Below are 21,568 nucleotides of genomic sequence, written 5' to 3' on the forward strand. Positions count from 1 at the left end.
ATTCCCTCCCGCTGTGAGAGATGGGAAGTCCAGCCTATATTTGTGTTCAGCCTATCATTTCAACACTCACCATGCTGAATTCAAACAAAACTCAATTGTAGAAAAATTACTAAGTATGTTCACTCACGATTATCAGCAATACACGCATCCACTGTCTTTGTCACCACGACTGCAAGCTTAGCACTGGAAAGAGTCTTGTGTGAATCTGATTCCAGTTGCACAAGAACTTGAGACAACACATCCAGTCCACCCACAGATATAAAGTATTTCTGAACATATGCTTAAGAAATAAAGTAGCAAAACTATTAATACCTCAAACAAGACAAGCGTATGGTTCCATTCAATTAAATTACACTAAATATGACACTGATATGACTTTTTCAAATACTAAAAATCCCCAAATTAAAGAATGAAAAGTCCAATCTTTACCTATGCATATAATCATAAAATGGGTCATTCACTTAGGTAAGGAACAAACTTTTATACCAAGCACATACACAGTACAGTGTTTCCTGTGTGTTAGATATGTTTTTTGTTTCATTTAGCAAGAATTAGTATATTTTGCAAGAATGACATTAGTAAATTCAAAGTTCTTCAATAGAGCTATGAAGAATAACTTCATTCATTTAGTTTGGTATAGCAATTAGCAAGCTGCCTATTTTCTGAATTCCAACATTTACTCATTCCTTAGATTGCTTGAATCTACAAAGGGCAAAGTAATTATTCCAAAGGAACACATATTTTTTCCATCTTTTTAAAGCCTATTTCTTTTACTTCTTATAATATAAAATTATAACAACTATTCCAAGCAAAGTCTCAGTGAAAAATACATTTTTTTGAGTTTGAAGTGTCTTGTTTTGCTGTTGAAAATCGTTCTGATGGGAGAGTATCTCATGGGTCTGTGCATTCAATAGTCTTCACAGCCTCTATACAGCAGTAGGTTTATAACAAATGGATACATGGATTAGTGATTATAATTCTGCCACAAATCTTCCCAGTCTACCTAGTATCACAAATTGAGCCAAGATTATTTTTTTTTAAGATTTTACTTATTTGAGAAAGCACAAAAGAAAGAGTACAAGTGGGATGAGGGACAGGGAGAGAAGAAGGCTCCCTGCTCGGCAGGACTTGATCCAAGAATTCTCAGATCATGACCTAAGCCGAAGGCAGGCACTTAACCAACTGAGCCACCCAGGTACCCTAAGCCAAGATGATTTAGATGAAAAAATTACTTTTTACACTGTTTGATAAAACATAAAGATCTTAATCTAAAATAAACCATCAAGTTCAGGGACACCTGGGTGGTGTAGCAGGTTAAGCCTCTGACTACTGAATTCAGCTCAGGTAATGATCTCAGGGTTGTGAGATCAAGCCCTGTGTCAGGCTCCAGGCTCAGTGCAGAGTCTGCTTAGGATTCTCTCTCTTTCCCCTCTGCCCTTCCTTCTTGTACTCTCTCTTTCAATTAAATATATAAATATTTTAAAAATATGTATTTAAAAAAAACATCAGGTTCAGAATTTTCTACACCTGGGAAGGGAACTGTTAGGAAATGTTACTGAAGGATAAGCAAACATTTTCAATATTATGGAGACTCCACAACAGGTTTCTTTTCTGCAAAGTATTTTCATTAAAAAAAAAAAAAAACAACTCCTGAAAAAAGAAGTATCTTTAAATGCTTAGATAAAAATAGCACTGTGTTACCACAGTTTCTGGTAATAGCCTATGTAATAAAAATTCAGGCTTATAAGCATAAGAACATCCTTGTACACTGTACACTGAATATTTCAGATTTTATCTAACTGATATTTCATACCAGTTTGCTAAGAGTCCTAAAATTATTACTATATCAAGCTGACTTTTAAAGAAAAAGGAAATGTCAAAGCATCATGGAAAGAGAATCCAATTTTTGGAATTATAGAGATATGTTCCTTTGCATGAGAAGCATGACTATTTGCTTTAAATATGTGAATAAAGGTACACACAAACAATGTGTGAGAAAGTTCTAGTTGCTCCACATCCTCATCAACATTTAATATTACTAGCCTTTCTGACTGTAGGCATGGCATGAGTGTGTACTGGTATTCTTGGGGTTTTAGTTTGGTTTTCTCTGATGATTAACGATTTTGAGCTTCTTTTTTTTTTTTTAAAGATTTTATTTATTTATTTGACAGACAGAGATCACAAGTAGGCAGAGAGGCAGGCAGAGAGAGAGAGAGGAGGAAGCAGGCTCCCTGCTGAACAGAGAGCCCGATGCGGGACTCGATCCCGGGACCCCGAGATCATGACCCGAGCTGAAGGCAGTGGCTTAACCCACTGAGCCACCCAGGCGCCCCTGAGCATCTTTTCAAAAAACTTTTCATTGCTTATTCACAATTTAATATTCACATCACCTTCGGTGATGTATTTGTCCAAATCTTGCTCATTTCTTTAATCATTAGATTGTTATTTGTCCTACCAATTTGTAGGAGTTCTCTATATATTTTATAATATTGTATTTTCATTTTCCTTTTTAATCTCTATGCCTTTTATTTTCTTGACTTATTTCATCTGCTTAAACACCCAGTAAAATTTTTAAGTAGTGGGAGTGGTCATCCTTGTTTTTTTCCAGTCTTGGGGCTAGTGGGGGGCACATTAAGTCTTTCACCATTGAATATGCTAGCTGTGTTTTGTAGAGACCCTCTACCACACTGAGAAGTTCTATCTATTCCTAGTTTACCAAAAGCTTTTGTCACGAATATATATTGAACTATGTGAAAAGATTTCCTTGCATCCTTATAGATTATTATATAGTTTATTTCTGTCATAGCCTGTGAATATGGTGAATTTCCCAATGTTCAACCAATCCTGCATTCCTAGGATAAATGCCACTTGGTCATAACATATTATTCTTTTTATATACTACTGGATTTTAAAATTTTAATTATAAATTTTTTTTCAAATTTCTTTAAGTAAGGTCTGCACCCAACGTGGGGCTTAAACTCATGACCCCAAGATCAAGAGCCACATGCTCTATAGACTGAATCAGCCAGGCACTCCTGACTGTTAATGTTTTGTTAAGGATTTATGCAACTATATTCATAAAGGATATTGACCTATAGTATTCTTTTAAGGTCTTTTTCAAGTTTCAGTATGGGAATAATGCTGAGCTAAAATGTGACTTGATGACTCAGTCAACAGAGCATGCAATTCTTTTTTTTTTTTAAGATTTTATTTATTTATTTGACAGACAAAGATCATAAGTAGGCAGAGAGGCAGGCAGAGAGAGAGGAGGAAGCAGGCTTCCCACTGAGCAGAGAGCCTGACATGGGGCTCAATCCTAGGACCCTGGGACCATGACCTGAGCCAAAGGCAGAGGCTTTAACCCACTGAGCCACCCAGTGGCTCATGCACATGCATGCGCACGTGCCCCGCCCGTGCAATTCTTGATCCTAAATCATGAGTTCAAGCCCCATATTGGGTTAGAGATTACTATAAAAGAATTTTTTTAAAAAAAGAACGAAATAAAATAAAATAAAAATATCAAAATCTGTTGGGAAATGTTTTGCTTCTTCTACTTCCATTTCCTGGCAATTTATGTAGAATTTATTTTCCTTAAATGTTTGGCATAATTCACCAGTGAGTCCATCAGGGCCTGGAAATTCCTGTTCTAGGGTTTTAAACTATAAATTCAATTTCTTTAATACATATGACGTCATTCAGGCTATCCATTTCTTCTGAGTGAGCTTTGGTGGTTGTGTCTTTCAAAGAATTTATCAGATTAATTTAAGTTGTCAAATTTAGTTGTTTGCATAAAGTTGTTTTGATTATTCCTTTATTATCCTTTTAATATCTCTTAAGATCTAGAGAGATGTCACTTCTTATTCCTGATATTAGAAATTTGGGCCCTCTCTCTTTATATTGTGGCTAAAGGATCCATTTCATTGATCTTTTTAAAGAACTAGTTCTGGTTTCATTGATTTTTCCCCATTCTGTTATTTTTCTATTGTGTTGATTTCTGATCTTCTCTTTATTATTTCCTTCTTTACTCTGAGTTTAAGTTGATTTATTTTCTAGTTTCCTAGGTGGAAACTAATATAATTGATTTGAGAGCTGCTTTCTTTCTTTATACGAAGTACAGTGCTATAAATTTCCCTCCAAACACTACTTTTGCAGCAACCCAGCTTTTAATTTTTCATTTATTCATTCATTTATTTATTTTTAGGAATGCAGTTTTTTAATGTTATGCTTTCATAATCATACAGTTAAAAACATTTCTAATTTCTTCATGACTTATTCTTTTATTCATGGGTTTATAGGGTTTTCTTCCTTAGTCTTTTTTTTTTTTTTTAGCACTGAGTTGTTTAATTTTCAGACATTTGGGACTTTTCTAGAAGTTTTCTTTTTATTTATTTCTAATTTAATTATATGTGATCAGAGAACATGCCATGTGGAGTTTTAGTTTTGCTATCTAGTTGCTCTGTTTTCTGAGGGTAACTGGGGGGATTCAAAACTATGCTGCTACCTCCATCTTCCCAATTATTTTCCTAACAATGTCTACTTTCAAGATTTTCCTATCTGTAATAGTCTAAATGCAACTAAAATGACCCAACTTACTATAATAAAATTATTCCATTGATTCAATTAATTCAGTAATTAACTCAATAGGCTTTTGTTATCCTTTGAACTATGGATCTTCAAGTAAAACTAGAGAATAATGAATACTTACTGTTATTTGCAAGAGTGAGTCCAATAAATGAGCAAACAGGGCGAATTATCTCAGGTTTGACGCAATTTATTAGCCAGTCATTAGCATGTGGAAAAAGTGAACAGCAAAGCATTTGATTTTCATCTGAAAGGACACAAAGTCAATAATGTTTTAATATATTTGTAAAATATCATCTCATATGTTTTTATTTTGTTTTTATATTTAAATATTTGAGATAATTACCATTTTGAGGATTGTTGACACAGACACACAAAGTACTACAAACCGAAGACCATAACTGATAGCTCTGGAATGCATTTTCATCCAACAAATTCAACTCATATTTTGAAAGAACTGTCCTATTTGGTGGGGAAAAAAAAAGGAAGAAGCAAATTAAACAAATGTGTTAAAATCTTAAGTAATGAATAACAACAAAATATTTTTTATTTTCTTACCTGAACAACTGTGTCAGAACTGTAATACAACCTGTTTCTCTTACAAGTGTTTGTCCTGTCCCTTAAAAAGACAGACATATAATACACAAATATGACTTTTGTTTATAAATAAGTTTGCAAAAATGAAAAACATTTAAGTAGTTTTTTAATAAATAACTTTTAATCACTTTAAGGTATTACAAAGTATCACAGAATTAGAATAGATAAAAATCTGCAAGAAGGGTTATACATTACCTATGCTCAGAGAATGACAGCATTCAAATTTCCTCCAAAAATAAACAAAATTTAAGAGCTACATGAAATTTAAGACCATTGTTAGCTGATATAATAAACACTGTAACTAAATGTCTAACTCAGTGGAAAATCAACCAAACTAATCATCAAATGCCTCTTCTTCTTTTAAAGCTGCTCCTTTTCAATGTTATTTAAATAACACAAATCAATTTACTATTTCTTGTAATTAATAAATATCAAACAAATATATGTGATTCTATTTTTTTAAAGCTAGTGGTTCTCAGAAGTTAGTAAGATTTTTTAAAAGACACATATAAGGGTGCCTGGGTGGCTCAGTCATTTAAGTGTACGATTCTTGATCTCAGGGTTGTGAGTTCAAGCTCTGCACTGGGCTCCACACTTGGCATAGAGCCTACTTAAAAAAAAAAAAAAGACACTGATATCAAGAATAGAACAAAAGGACAAAGACTATTTCAATTTATTATTTTTTTAAATGTTTCTACACCATTAAAGAATGTACTTACTATTATTTGAAACTAGAACCAAAATAACATAGACAGACATTCTTTTCAAATTTGTGTTTGAATCATCATTAGATAAGAACCAAGTTAAGTCTTCAAACAATTCTGAAGTGCATAAAGTCTGCTGACAATAAACTGAAAAATAAAAATATAATTTCAATTCCTATGGATTAGCATAAATTTTAAAATATGTTGAACAAAATATAAAGTTGCCAAACAGATAGTTCTCAAGATCTCATTTCATTGACATTTATCTGTCACGCAATAAAATTTCTGACAAACTGATACATGCTTACTCAATTAGCAGGCCAAAAAAGCCTTAATCAGAAGTATTTGACTGAGGCTCTAAAACATGTACACAATCTCTGAGAATTTCTTTAAAAACCTAACTAGGGACACCTGGCTGGCTCAGCCAGTTAAGCATCTGCCTTTGGCTCAGGTTATGATCCTGGGGTCCTGGAATCAAGTCCCACATCGGGGTCCCTGCTCAGTAGGGAGCCTGCTTCTCCCTCCACCTGCCACTCACCCTGCTTGTGCATGCTCACTCTCTCTCTCACAAATAAATAAATAAAATCTTTAAAACAAAAAACAAAACCCTCCAAACCCAAACCTTACTAAACGAAAAAATAAAATATGAAAAAAAATTTAAGGGGATAAGTAAGTAACAAGATATAGCAAGAGAAAAAAATTTTTTTAATTCAGAAACCTGTTTTAGAAGATAGGCAAATGATACTTGTGCAATTTTTAAAGAACTTTCTAGAAACAAAAATATCTTTCCGAAAAGCAAAAACGATATCTAACAGTAAGGTTTTGTGTGTGCATGTATGTATGTGTGTGATACTAACACAATAAACAGAATTTTTAAAAAATAATTTGAGAGGGCACCTGGCTCACTCAATTGGAAGAGTATGCAACTCTTGATCTTAGGGGTGATCAGTCTGAGCTCTACATTGGGTGCAGAGATTACCAAAAAAAAAAAAAAAAAAGACTTAAAAAATAAATAAAACTCTTAAAAAAATAATAATTTGAACACAGAGATATAATTTGTATTTTATCCAGTATTTAGAACAGTTATTAGACTTTCTCTCAAAGGCAAGAACAGTGTCTCATTTATCCCAATGACTAGCATACAACTTGGTTCCTACCAAATGATGAAGAAATATGTATGGATGATAATTTAAGGGGCAATTTAGGCGGTTCAATAGGCTAAGCATTTGACTCTCTGATCTCAGCAAAGGTCTTTATCTCAGGGTCATGATTTCAAGCTCCACATTAAAAAAAAAAAAAAAGAACGAAAATTTAAGAATAGAAAATTGTTTGACAAAACAATACTTTAGATTCAACTTCATTTTGGGTATATTACAAGAAAATGTTTTACCAACATGAACTTCTATACCCAGAGTACACTTATCCATATATAAGATGTTTGAGGTTATCTTCCTCTTTTGATTCAAGCACCTAGATATATATAGAACGAACTTAATAGAAAAACCAGAGATAAACCCACCACATATACAAATTCATGTAGCACTAATAGCATCTCAAATCAATGTGAAAAAGATCTTTTTAATAAGACGTGTTAGAATAGCTGAACTGCCACATAAAGAAGAAGAAACTGGAAAATATAAAAGTAAAAAATAAAACCATACTAGTACCAAAAGTCAATGTGGGTGGCTTCCTAGAATCTCAGAGTATGGAAAACTTTCCTATGACTCAAAATCCAGAAGGAAAAAGGGGAAAGAATGATCAATTTTACTTTTGTAAAAATAAAGAACTTTCGCATGACAAAAAGAAAAAAAAAGAAGATATGCACGGTAGAAGACAAAGTGAAAAAAATGTTTCCTACTAATGACAAGAAAAATTGTGAAAGATTTTTTTTTTTTAAACATCTCAAGAATTCTTTCTTTTTCTTTTTTTCTTTTCTTTTTTTTTAAAGATTTTATTTATTTATTTGACAGAGAGAAATCACAAGTAGATGGAGAGGCAGGCAGAGAGAGAGAGAGGGAAGCAGGCTCTCCGCCGAGCAGAGAGCCCGATGCGGGACTCGATCCCAGGACTCTGAGATCATGACCTGAGCCGAAGGCAGCGGCTTAACCCACTGAGCCACCCAGGCGCCCCTGTGAAAGATTTTTAAATGATTACTGAATGTCCCACCTAGCAAACCCTTCTAGATTATCTGTGTCTTTCACTGTCATTGGGCTATTCTACATCTGTATAAATTGTAGAAAACGGATAGTAATAGAAGTTTCCCTTTTAAAAATTATTTATTTATTTATTTTGAGAGAGAGAGAGCATGCACAGGCATGCATGAGCAGGAGGGACGGAGGAAGCCGGAGAGAGAATCTCACAGGGAGCCCCACACAGGACTCAATCTCACAGCCCTGAGATCACAACCCAAGCCAAAACCAAGAGTCAGACGTTTAACCAACTGCACTACCCAGGTGCCCCAGGTTATTCTTGACCATAGATATATAAAACATTTCGGCCAGTAGAATGCAAATCACTGTTGCCCTGCAGATACTGACCAGTTATGTGCCTACTTACAAATCTATTTCAGCATTGCCAAAGGCCTATGTTGTTTTTTTGTCATTGCCTTCGAAACAGTTGTCATATTTTACTGGTTCCTTCATTAGTTAATAATTGGCATGCATGGATTTTAAAAAATAAAATACCTGCATGAAACTATCCAGACATGTAAAAAAGCAACTTAATTCTAAAATTATGTTTTATTGGTTTGTTAAAATATAGCACAATGCTTGAAGGATAATGAAAAAGAAGTTTTCATATTTTACCATTTTGTTCTGCAACAGCTCCTAATGTGTATAAGGCTGCTTCTTTTACCATGCTATGTTTACTTGACTTTGCAAGATTTTTTACAAACATCAAACCACCAATTTCTCGAAAATAAACACCTGCATTACCTATAGGGTGTGCAGACAAAACAAAACATAAATGATATTATGAATCTCTTAAGGAGAAAATAATTCACATAAACATAGTAACAAAGCATGTAGAGTAACTGAATTAAAAAGAAATAACTATGCATATTTCATTTATCACAATACTAAAGAACTAGAATCACAGATAAAAATTCACTATCATGTCTTACTGTTTTGTTGACAAATTGAAAAAATAGTAACCAAAGCTTCCTTTTGTGAGAAAGGGTTGTCCATTTGATACTTCAGGCACTCCAATAATAAGTTCAGGTCAGTCTTCATTTCTGAAGAACAAAAATTTCATTTTTTTTAAATCAAGTGTTTCCTTTCAAAAACTAACTATTTAATTTTCACTTTCTAAATATATCTTTGTAATGTTCACTTTTAAAATAAGTATATATTCATTTTACAGTCTATCAAACTGTAAAGATATATAAAAATGTTCCTTAAATAAAAGAATTTGAAATGAACTTTTTATAATTATTAGATTTTCCCCTTGCATGAAACATAAGAATAGAACATTCAAATATTATTTTCTTTAAATAAAGCTACACTAGTTCAAACATCTGCCATTTAGAAGTTAACTGAATGAAAATGAAAACACAACACATTATAACTTGTGGGATGCTACTAAAATAGTATTTGGGAGGAAATTTACAATACTATAGGCTTATATTATAAAAAAAAAAGAAAGGTCTTGGGGTGCCTTGGTTCCTCAGTTGGTTAAGTATCTGCCTTCTGATGAGATCATGATCCCAGGTCCTCAGATCAAGTCCCGCATCAGGCTCCCTGCTCACTGGGGAGCCTGCTTCTTCCTCTCCCTCTGCCGCTCCACTACCCCACCCCCTGCTTGTATTCTCTCTGTCAAATAAATAAATAAAATATTAAAAAACAAACAAACAAAACAAAACACAAGAAAGAAAGAAAGAAAAGAAAAAAGTTCTCAAATTTATGACCTCAGCCTCCATCTTAAGAAACTATAAAAACAGGGCGCCTGGGTGGCTCAGTGGGTTAAGCCGCTGCCTTCGGCTCAGGTCATGATCTCAGGGTCCTGGGATCGAGTCCCGCATCGGGTTCTCTGCTCCGCGGGGAGCCTGCTTCCTCCTCTCTCTCTCTCTCTCTGCCTGCCTCTCTGCCTACTTGTGATCTCTCTGTGTCAAATGAATAAATAAAATCTTTAAAAAAAAAAAAAAAAGAAACTATAAAAACAGGACACCTGGGTGACTCAGTTGGTTAAGCAACTGCCTTCGGCTCAGGTCATGATCCTGGGGTCCCACATGGGGCTCCCAGCTCCAAGGGAAGTCTGCTTCTCCCTCTGACCTCCTCCCCTCTCAGGCTCTCTCTCACTGTCTCTCTCTCAATAAAAGAAATAAAATCTTTAAAAAAAAAAAAAGAAAAAAACTATAAAAACAGTAAATTAAACCCAAAGGAAATAGAAGGAAGGAAATAAAGATCAAAGCAAATAATCAATGAGACTAAAAGAAGAAAAACAATAGAATTGGTTCTTTGAGAAGATCAATAAAACTGATAAATCTCTAGACAAACTGATAAGGAAAAAGGAGCAAAGACACAAAATACCAATACCAGAATGAGAGATGGCATCATAAATTCCATTTATATTCAAAAGATAAGTAATAGTTATGCGCAACCTCTTATCCATAGATTCAATGACAGGTGAAATGGACAAATTGCTTGAAAAACACAAATTAGGGGTACCTGGATGGCTCAGTCAGTGAACCACACAACTTTTGATCTTGGGAATGTAAATTCAAGCCCCACATTGGGTGCAGAGATTACTTTAAAAAATAAAATCATTAAGAAAGACACAAACTGGGCACCTGGGTGACTCAGTTGGTTAAGCCTCTGCCTTTTAAAAAAATTATTAATTATTTTTATTAACATATAATGTATTATTTGCCCCAGGGGTACAGGTCTGTGAATCATCAGGCGTACACACTTCACAGTACTCGCAATATCACATACCCTCCCCAATGTCCATAACCCAACCACTCTCTCCACACATGCCATCCCCTGAACAACCCTCAATTTGTTTTGTGAGATTAAGAGTCTCTTACGGTTTATCTCCCTCCCAATCCCATCTTGTTTCATTTTTTCCTTCCCTACCCCCCAAGCCCCCCACTCTGCATCTCAAATTCCTCATATCCGGGAGATCATACAATTGCCTTTCTCTGACTTATTGTGCTTAGCATAATACCCTCTAGTTCCATCCACGTCATCGCAAATGGCAAGATTTCATTTCTTTTGATAAGCCTGTGCCTTTTGCTCAGGTCACGATCCCAGGGTCATGAGACTGAGTCCTGTGTCTTATGTGAGGTCTCCCTGCTCAGCAGGAAGTTTGCTTCTCTTCCTGCCCCTGCTCCTCCCCCATCCCTGTTCGTGGGCACACACATGCTCTCTCTCTCAAATAAATAAAATCTTAAAAAAAAATTAAAAAGAGACAAATTATTGAAACTCACCCAAGAAGAAAACCAATAACCTAAATAGTCCTATATCTATGAAAGAAACTGAAATACTTTAAAAACATTTTATAAAGAAAATTCCAGTTTCAGATAGTTTTATTTGTAAACTCTTCCAAATGTTTAAGGAAGAAGTAATACCAATTCCACACCCAATTGGTGGGGAGGGATGCATACCGTCTCCCTGGTTACCAAGGAATATGGGCCCTGCTCTTTGGGAGCCTTTTTGGGCGCCAATCCCAATCAAGGTGTAATAAGCAGGTTCAAATGTCTACTAGGGTAAATTGTAACTCAATTGGTCACCTAGCATCACTGTGGAGTTTCCTGTGTGTGTTACAATCTCATTGGCCACCTGTGTGTGGCCAGGCCCGACCGCATGGCCTTTGCCCTTAAAAGCTAGTCTGTGAAACAGAGAAGGGTCGCCCTCTCTTGTAAGAGGTGCATCCCTGAACGTTCGGTTAGATTCTTGATGCTTGGTGAGAAATAAAGCTTTGCTTGACCTTCGCTTTGTATCAGTCTCACTCCTTTAATCATGGACCCATTATTGGGGCATAACAATTAGAAAGAAAAAAAAGACAACTAGAGACCAATATCCCTCACGAACATTCATGTAAAAAATCCAAACAATTTTAGCAAACTAAACCTAAAAACATATTAAAATAACAATACATCATGACCAAGTGGGTTTATCCTAAGAATTCAGCGTTGGCTTAAGATATGAAAAATCAACTGATGTAATACGACAAACCAACATTGAAAACCATATGGTCATCTCAACAGATGTAGATAAAGTATTTGATAAAATTCAACATTCATTTATGATAAAAAAGAACTGCAGCAAACTTGGAATAGAAGAAAACCTTCTCAACATAAAAAATTATATCTACAAAAAAAAAAAAAAGAAAAAGAAAAACCCTACATTAAACATAATACTTAACAGAGAAAGACTGAATTCTTATCCCTGAGATGAGGAATAAGACAGAGATGTTTAGCATTATACAGGAGAGTCTAACCAATGTCATTCTATTTGACATTTCATTTAACATTGTACTAGAGAACAAAGCAAGTGCCATCAGGTGAGAAAAAGAAACAAAAGACATTCAAATTAGGAAGGAAGTAGTAAAACTATGTTTTCATGTATAACATGATCTTCTACATAGATAATCTGATGGAATCTATAAAAGAGCTGCTGAATAAAATAAGATTTCAGTATATCGATTTAACATACAGAAATCAATTATATGTCTATATATACAAGCAATAAGTAATTAAAAATTAAAATTGAAAAATAATGCCATTTATGGGGAGCCTGGATGGCTCAGTCAGTTGAGCATCCAACTTTTTTTTTTTTTTTTTTTTAATCAGAGAGAGGGGGGGGGAGAGAGCGAGCACAGGCAGACAGAATGACAGGCAGAGGCAGAGGGAGAAGCAGGCTCCCCGCCGAGCAAGGAGCCTGATGTGGGACTCGATCCCAGCACGCTGGGATCATGACCTGAGCCGAAGGCAGCTGCTTAACCAACTGAGCCACCCAGGCATCCCGAGCATCCAACTTTTGATTTTGGCTCAGGTCATGATCTGACAGTCATGTGTTGGAGTCTTTCACTGGGCTCTGCTTTGGGCATGGAGCCTACTTTTAAAACAACAACAACAATGCTGGTTATAAGAGTATCAAAAATACGAAATACTTAGGGATAAATCCGACAAAAGATGTAAACAACATGTCTACTAAAACCTAAAAAATACTTCTGAGACATATTAAAGAAGATTGAAATAAAGGGAATAAAACATTTTTTTCATGGGTTGAAGGACTAAATATTGTTAAAATGTCAATTTCCCCAACTTGATCAACACATTCAATATAATCCCAACAGGTTTATTTTTTACAAAGGCACAAAGGCAATGCAAGAGAACAAAGGATAATCTTTCCAATAAATGGTACCGTAGCAACTAGATATCCACATTCAAAAACATAACCAAACTTAAATCAAACCATATACAAAAACTGACTCAAAAGGGATTGCAGACATAATGTAAAATCTGGAACTACAAAACTCTTAAGAGGTAACACAGGAAAAAATCTTTCCACCTTGGTTTAAGCGAAAACTTCTTAGACACAACATAAATAGCACAATCTGTCGAAAAATAATGAATAAACTGTATTTCATCAAAATTTAAAACTTCATTTTCTTTTTTCTTTGAAGATTTTATTTGTTTATTTGAGAGACAGAGAACACAAGCAGGGGGTGGAGCAGAGGGAGAAGGAGAAGCAGCCTCCCAGCTGAGCAGGAAGTCTGACACAGGCCTCATCCCAGAACCCTGAGATCATGACCCAAGCCAAAGACAGACGCTTAACCGAATGAACCAACCAAGCACCCCTCAGCAGTTTCATAATTTGTTAAACATATATCTATCATTTGATCCAGCCATTCCACTCCTAAGAATTTATTCAAAAGAAAAGCAGGTATGTGTCCATACAAACACTTATACACAAACGTTCACAGCAGCATTATATGAAATAGCCAAAAACTGAAAACAACTGAAATGTCCATCAACAGATGAATGGATAAATAAATTATGGTATGACTATATGCTATCACTAAGTATAGCAATAAAAAGGAGTTAACTGGGGCGCCTGGGTGGCTCAGAGGGTTAAGCCTCTGCCTTTGGCTCAGGTCTTGGGATCCAGCCCCCACATCTGCTCTCTGCTCAGCAGGGAGCCTGCTTCCTCTTCTCTCTGCCTGCCTCTCTGCCTACTTGTGATCTCTGTATATCAAATAAATAAATAAAATCTTTAAAAAAAAGGAGTTAACTATTGATATATGCAACCACATGAAGGAATCTCAAAATAATTATACTAAGAGAAACCACACAAAATATATACTGTATTTTTCCATATATTGGGGAAAAACGTGAACTGCTCTATAGTAATAGAAGGCAGATCAGTAGTTGCTTGGGGAAAAGGGGTCCAGGAAGGGTCAAGAAGAGGTATTATAAGGGTGCATGAGGATATATTTCTTATCCTGATTGTGCCACTATTTGTATATACCCCCCCAACACACACACGCACATATATACATATATATATGTCAAAACCTATGAAAATATAAACTTGAAATATTTATTTGCAACTAAAAATGAAAGACAATCATTTTCCTATAAAACTCTTCACTATAACCTTTAAACAATTTCTTCTCTTGGTTTTAAGGATTTAAATAAAATTATATGCAGATTTTGTCATAATGCTTGGATTAACATTTAAAGTTCTCAAAGATACAAGATTAAGAGAGAATATAAAAATATAGAGGAGCACACTAAAAGACTATTGTCAATCAATATTTAGTCTTCCTCTTAAAAGAAATTGAACAGACAATTTGGTTCAATAAAATTATTCATGACTCAACTTTTTAATGAAAAACCACAGTACAAAGGTTATTACTAAATTAACTTGAAGCAAAAAATAAAAAAATAAATTAACTTGAAGCAACTGCAAACATTTATTGATCATATTCTATATTAATAGAAACTGTAAGAAGGGTAGTTTGACTGTATAGATAGCAATAAGCCACTTATCATCAAAAGCCAAAGAGAATTTTTAATGCGACATGGTGATTTTCAATTCCAGGCACAAACACAGAAAACAACACACTTCTTTATGTATTCCTCTATTCTCTCCTGTACTCCCCTCTCCTACTTTGATATTTTCTATTAGAATCTCTCCCTTTCCAAACAAAGCACCTAACGACACCTACAACTCAGTTTTATCGTCTCTAGCCTATGCAACCTAGTTCCTTTAATACTTCCGTTAGAAAACAAAACAAAATTGGGGCGTCTAGGTGGCTCAGTGGGTTGAAGCCTCTGCCTTTGGCTCAGGTCATGATCCCAGGGTCCTGGGATGGAGGCCCACACTGGGCTCTCTCCTCAGCAGGGAGCCTGCTTCCTCCTCTCTCTCTGCCTACGTGTGATCTCTATCTGTCAAATAAATAAATAAAATCTTAAAAAAAAAAAGAAAACAAAATCTCAAGTATATACAATACAAAAGCACAAGTTATAAAAGAAAACTGGATAAATTAGACCTAAAAATTGAAATTTTCTGAGCTTCAAAAGATATCAAGAAAAGGCAACTCAGAGAAGGGAAGAATAGATCTATAAATCAGATATCTGATAAGGGGCTTGTGTTCAGAATATACAAAGAACTCTTAAAACTCAATAATAAAAAGATAATTTAAGTAAAAAGCCTAGAATAGACATTTCTCCAAAAAAGATACACAAATGATCAATTAGTATATGAAAAGATGCTCAACATCATTAGTCATTAGGGAAATGCAAACCAAAAACACAATTAAATACCCCATTTCACAGCACCTGTTGGTAAAGGGACTGCCTTTGGCTCAGGTCATGATCCTAGAGTCCCAGGATTGAGTCCCACATCAGGCTCCCTGCTTGGCAGGGAGTCTGCTTCTCCCTCTGACCCTTCTCCCCATCTCATTCTTTCTTTCCCTCTCTCTCTCCAATAAACAAATAGTTTAAAAATAGTTTTAAAATACCATTTCACAATTCATTTGGATGGCTATAATAAAAAAGACAGATTATGACACATGTTCATATTTGAAGAAACTGGAACCCTTATACATTACTGTAGGAACGTAAATGGTACAGCCGCTTTGGCGAAAAGTGTAGCAGTTACTCAAAAGGTTAAACATGAATTTACCAGAGACTCGTCAATATTACTTCTAGATATATACCCAAGAGAAATGAAAACATGTCACACAAAAACGTGCACATGGATGTTCACAGCAACATTACTCATAACTGCTCAACAGCAGAAACTGAAATTTCCATCATATCTCGAAGAGATAAACAAAATATGATATATCCATTCAATGGAATATTATTCGGCAATAAAAAGGAATGAAGATACTGATAAAACTTGAATAATCCTTGAAAATACTATGCTACGTGAAAGAAGCCAGCCACAAAAGCCCACATATTGTATGATTCAATTTATTTATTTATTTATTACTATTATTTTTTAAAGATTTTATTTATTTATTTGACAGACAGACAGAGATCACAAGTAGGCAGAGAGGCAGGCAGAGAGAGAGGGGGAAGCAGGCTCCCTGCTGAGCAGAGAGCCTGATGTGGGGCTTGAGCCCAGGACCCTGAGATCATGACCTGAGCCAAAGGCAGAGGCTTAACCCACTGAGCCACTCAGGTGCCCCTATATGATTCAATTTATACATCCAGAATAGGCAAGTCTAGAGACAGAAAATAGACTAGCAGTTGCCTACAACTGGGGAGGGGTGTGATTGCTAAAGGGTACAGGGTTTCTTTGGGGGGATTAAAAATGAACTAAAATTGATTGTGATGACGGTTGTATAACACTGTGAATATATTAAAAAACTAAATTGTATACTTTAAATGGGTGGATTGTGTGGTATATTAGCTATATTTTAATAAAGCTAGTCTATACATAAAAAATCAAATTACTGGTATGCCTGGCAGTTGTCCCAATGTCCAAAATAACCCCAATCTCAGTTCTTCTGGATGACTGATATAGATACTGGAAAAAAGACAGTCTCTCTTTTCTAAATCTCAGACTGTATGTAAATTTGGCTACTCACTTCCAAGGCCAAACTTTGGACCCCTTCCCTTAGTCGTAACAGGTCTATGAGTAATATTTTCAAGTCTGAATTTTACTTTGGGAATATTATCCCTAATTCTTTCAACTGTCTTACTCTTACTTCCTTATTCTATGTTACTCCTTGATCCCTAAGATCTCTAATCCTTTTACTCCTATTGTTCACTGAGGCTTCTCATTTTATTTCCTTCCCTATTCATCCTAGATCCCATAATTCGTCACCTCAACCATATCTCTCTAAGATTACTTTGATCCCGTCCTTCTACTAAATGTGTCCTATAATCCTAACCATGACTCAAAAACACTTTGCTTTCTCTGCTCTTTCAACCCAAATTTGGGCATTGCTAAAGGAAAAAAAAAACAAGCAACAATGCCATTACAAATATTTGATATGCATTCCCAGTTATAACCCCCATATCTACTCTGCAATGCCATCCATGGTCAGCTCTCTCTCTCACACACACCCTTCTGCTTCCTCTGCCATTTTCCTTAGTGGCTATTCTAAATCTTCAGCTATCTTTAAACCTCCAACTCTTGTCCCACATCTCCTTCTCTTCCACTTTGTTTTAGTTGGGTTTCCCCAGAAATAGACCAAGAGACAAGGATTTGAGTGTTAAGTACTTTATGAGAAAGTGAGAGGACAGGAAGGCAGACAGAAGCAAGTTATTACTAAGGATAACTGGAGCTTCACTGCACAAGGGAACTCTGGGAGCCAGGGTGGAACCACGTGTCTCAGAGTCATCCCAACCATCAGTGAAGAGGATTTATTCCTCAACTCCAGTCAGTCATTCATTCAGGGCTGCTCCCAGGGAAAGGGCTATTAATTATCTGGCATCTCTGGCTTGCCTTGCTCTCTGGGAAAAAGCAGGTTACGAATGCCAAGATAAGTCCCGAAAGACACAGATGTTAGGCCTCACAGAATTATCCACTTTCCACAACACAGAATTCCTACAAAATATTTACAGCCACACTCATGCTTATCTCTTCCTCCACAATCTCAGAACAGGCATCTTAGCACCCTTCTGTTCCTGGTTAATCCATTCACCTGTGTTGTGGGAGCCTACTGCGACTACAACTAGCACACTTTAGTGGGAGTTTTTTCCCTGCCCAAAATGACTTCCCTCCTCCTTTTTGTGCTTTCTTTGAAGAACTTTTCCTCAAAATTCTGAGTCTCCCAGTGGTATGAACTGAATATTTCCTTTCTTGCTTGTACTAGTTCGAGTTGATTTCTCTCACACACAACTCAAATGGCACCATTACAGTCCCATGAATTCCTTAAAAATATATTTATTCATTTAACAAATACATATTGCCTGCCTACTATGCATCTACTCTGTACTAGATGGAGATTTTGATTCCAAGGAACTCAAAATCTGGTGATGGAGAGAAAGATGTAATTCCCAGAGTGTAACAAAGGGTGTGAGAGGGGCATCTACAATTATCCCCGTCTCTTTTCAGTTTTCTTCAACTTCTCCCTCTCCAGAATCTTCATTCCCTCTTTATATATTCTCTTGTTTCTACTCCCCTTACAAGGCTCCCTTAACATTATAGTCTCCCTCTAACTATTACCATATATCTTCAGTCAAGCTTTTAAGAAGAATTAGGTATTCATAAGTTTCCAGATCCTTATTTCCCATCCAAAAGTCAATATAGTGCAACCTGGCTCAAATGTATTAAATTTACTGTTAGTAAAACAAATGATCTCCTAAATAAAAATCTAGTGGATAATTCAGGCATAATGTGAGGACGTTTGACACTGATGAGCTCAAGCAATCTTTCTCATGAAGTATTCTTACAAGGCTGGTTTCCACAATTCCATATTCCTGACTTTCCATTCACCTTTCTGAAATGTTTTTGTCTTTGAGGGCCCTCTTCCTCAGCCAAACCCTTACACGATGGTGTGCATTAAGGAACACCTTTCCCCAACCTTTTTTTTTTTTTTCTTTTTAAAGATTTCCTCTCTGGTGAATCTTCTCCATGGCCATGGATATAATTTCTACCTTTCTAAGGACAACTCTGAAACCTGTACTTCCATATATATTTTGGCAGTAGTTCTCTCAGGTTCCCACTGTTCTTGTATATATCTCTATTAAATCAGCTATCATATGGTATTCTTATTATCAGCATGCCTTTACCCATTAGAATGTCAGTATCCTGAAGTCAGTGTGACAGGCAGGGTAGATGCACAATAAATATGTATGTAAATTGCTGAATAATTCTTTCATTTCCTGGATCCTGTCAGATAATCTGCAGTGTATCCCACAAAAAGATTATAAAATTAATTCCAAATAAATAATCCATTAATTTCTCACCTTGTATCTTCTTTGTGTCCTCACTTGCCATGCTCATCTGTATTCTTTTTCTTTATATTTCACCTATAAGAGAAAGGCATTCTCTTAGTTTAAATCAATGTTTGAGAATTACAGAATTATAAATGTAAAGGAGTAGGGAAAAAATAGTTTTCTAGAAGCCAGAGAGCAGGGACTGAATCTACAGTTTATTAAATATGTGATAATGGGGGCACCTGAGTGGCTCAGTGGGTTAAAGCCTCTGCCTTTGGCTCGGGTCATGAACCCAGGGTCCTGGGATCGAGCCCCACACTGGGCTCTCTGCTCAGCAGGGAGCCTGCTTCCTCCTCTCTCTCTGCCTGCCCCTCTGCCTACCTGCAGTCTCTACCTGTCAAATAAATAAATAAAATCTTTAAAAAAATATATATATATATATGTAATAAAGGTTGTACTTAAGTTCTCAGAGGCTCAGTTTCCTCATCTGCAAAATAGGAAATTCTTACTTTAAAAAAGTTGTTACAATAATTAAATTTGAAAACATACATAAAAGCATGTGGCATTCTTAAGTACTACAGGCATTTGATACATTTTATTAAATAAATGTAAAAATGGCTGGTTAACGGAATTTAACTGATCCTCTTCTGGTACTCCTTCCCTATTTTCTTTCTTATAAATTGTCATCCCATCATTTCTGACCAGTCACCCTCCATGAATCAAAAATTTAAAACACACATACTTAAGAACTCCATTTCTCTACACAAGCTAAGTTTAGTATTAAAAATTTATTTTTTGGATTCCTGAGTGGCTCAGCCCTTAAGCGACTGCCTTTAGCTCAGGTCATGATCCTGGAGTCCTGAAATCAAGTCCCACATCAGGATCCCTGCTCAGCGGGGAGCTTGCTTCTCCCTCTGACCCTCCCTCTTTTCAGGCTCTCTCTCTCTCTCTCTGTCAAATAAATAAAAAAATCTTTAAAAAATTTATTTTTCTAAAAACTTGGGTTTTTTCAACACAGCATTCTACTGTTAAGCTAAAAATTTTGTTTATATATTACTTGTTAGAATTTTTTTTTTAAAGATTTTATTTATTTATTTGACAGAGAGAGATCACAAGTAGACAGAGAGAGGCAGGCAGAGAGAGAGAGAGGGAAGCAGGCTCCCTGCTGAGCAGAGAGCCCAATGTGGGACTCGATCCCAGGACCCTGAGATCATGACCTGAGCCGAAGGCAGAGGCTTAACCCACTGAGCCACCCAGGCGCCCCTTTTTTAAAGATTTTATTTATCTATTTGACATAGAGAGCGAGATCACAAGTAGGCAGAGGCAGGCAGGGGGGGGGGAAGCAGGCTCCCCGCCAAGCAGAGAGCCCGACGTGGGGCTCGATCCCAGGACCCTGAGATCATGACCCGAGCCGAAGGCAGAGGCTTTAACCCACTGAGCCACCCAGGCGCCCCACTTGTTAGAATTTTTAAGATAACCAGCAACCCTGATATCGCATCTCATATGCTAAACTGAAAAAAAATCTATCAGAGTCCAATTAACTTCTTAGAGTCATCAGGACTCACAGAACTCTAGAATTCTTACTTACTCCAATACTATATGGTTAAAGGAAGATAGCTATTTATCCTTTCTATTTTTTTCTCATTCCCAGAATAGAAATAAAATTCCTAACCAAAAAACTAATGTGAGAATCTTTTATAAGGTAATATGTATACAGTGTTGCCTTCTTAAAAAAAACTTAGATATTCCATTAAAAATAATAGTTGGGGGGTGCCGGCGTGGCTCAGTGGGTTAAGCCTCTGCCTTCGGCTCAGGTCATGATCCCAGGTTCCTGGGATCGAGCCCTACATCGGGCTCTCTGCTCTCCAGGGAGCCTGCTTCCTCCTCTCTCTCTCTGCCTGCCTTTCTGCCTACTTGTGATCTCTGTCAAATAAATAAATAAAAATCTAAAAAAATTTTTTAAAAATAGTTGGGGAGTATTTGGGGGCTCAGTAAGTTAAGCAACTGCTTTTGGCTCAGGTCATGATCCTAGGTTCCTGAGATCGAGCCCTTCTTCAGGCTCCCTGTTTCACAGAGAGCCTGCTTCTCCCTCTCCCTGCTGCTCTTTCTGCTTGTGCTATCTCTGTCAAATAAATAAATAAAATCCCCCCCTCCCAAAATGGTTAGGTACATTATGGTACATTCACAGGATACTGTTACAAGAATATTGATATTTACTTGAAATGTTTAATAATAAGGCAAAATGCTTCTGCTACAATTAATCTAAAAGAACAAGGCTCAAACTTTTATCTACAGCATGATCCCCATTATGCAGAGGCAAACATAAAATAAAACCACATAG

At 36.1% G+C, this 21,568-nt stretch overlaps 1 protein-coding gene across 9 annotated transcripts in view; it reads right to left on the minus strand.

The window, feature by feature from the left end:
- TERB1 (telomere repeat binding bouquet formation protein 1) overlaps positions 1-19,265 on the minus strand; it is a 45,211-nt gene extending 25,946 nt beyond the window's left edge. For 5 of the 9 annotated variants that reach the window (XM_032326609.1, XM_032326608.1, XM_032326607.1 and 2 more), the window contains exons 1-8: positions 19,258-19,265; positions 9,004-9,114; positions 8,687-8,815; positions 5,898-6,029; positions 5,140-5,200; positions 4,928-5,043; positions 4,706-4,828; positions 128-280 (exon numbers count right to left, since the gene is read on the minus strand). In XM_032326609.1, coding sequence (XP_032182500.1) covers positions 128-280; positions 4,706-4,828; positions 4,928-5,043; positions 5,140-5,200; positions 5,898-6,029; positions 8,687-8,815; positions 9,004-9,112 — 823 coding nt within the window. In that variant the 5' untranslated portion in view covers positions 9,113-9,114; positions 19,258-19,265. Of the gene's footprint in view, positions 1-127; positions 281-4,705; positions 4,829-4,927; positions 5,044-5,139; positions 5,201-5,897; positions 6,030-8,686; positions 8,816-9,003; positions 9,115-19,257 lie in introns of those variants that run through there. The other 4 variants (XM_032326614.1, XM_032326612.1, XM_032326610.1 and 1 more) reach the window with 3 other exon arrangements.
- Positions 19,266-21,568: the final 2,303 nt, after the last annotated feature.

The sequence above is a fragment of the Mustela erminea genome, chromosome 19 (genome assembly GCF_009829155.1).
Source record: "Mustela erminea isolate mMusErm1 chromosome 19, mMusErm1.Pri, whole genome shotgun sequence".
NCBI classification, from domain to species: domain Eukaryota; kingdom Metazoa; phylum Chordata; class Mammalia; order Carnivora; family Mustelidae; genus Mustela; species Mustela erminea.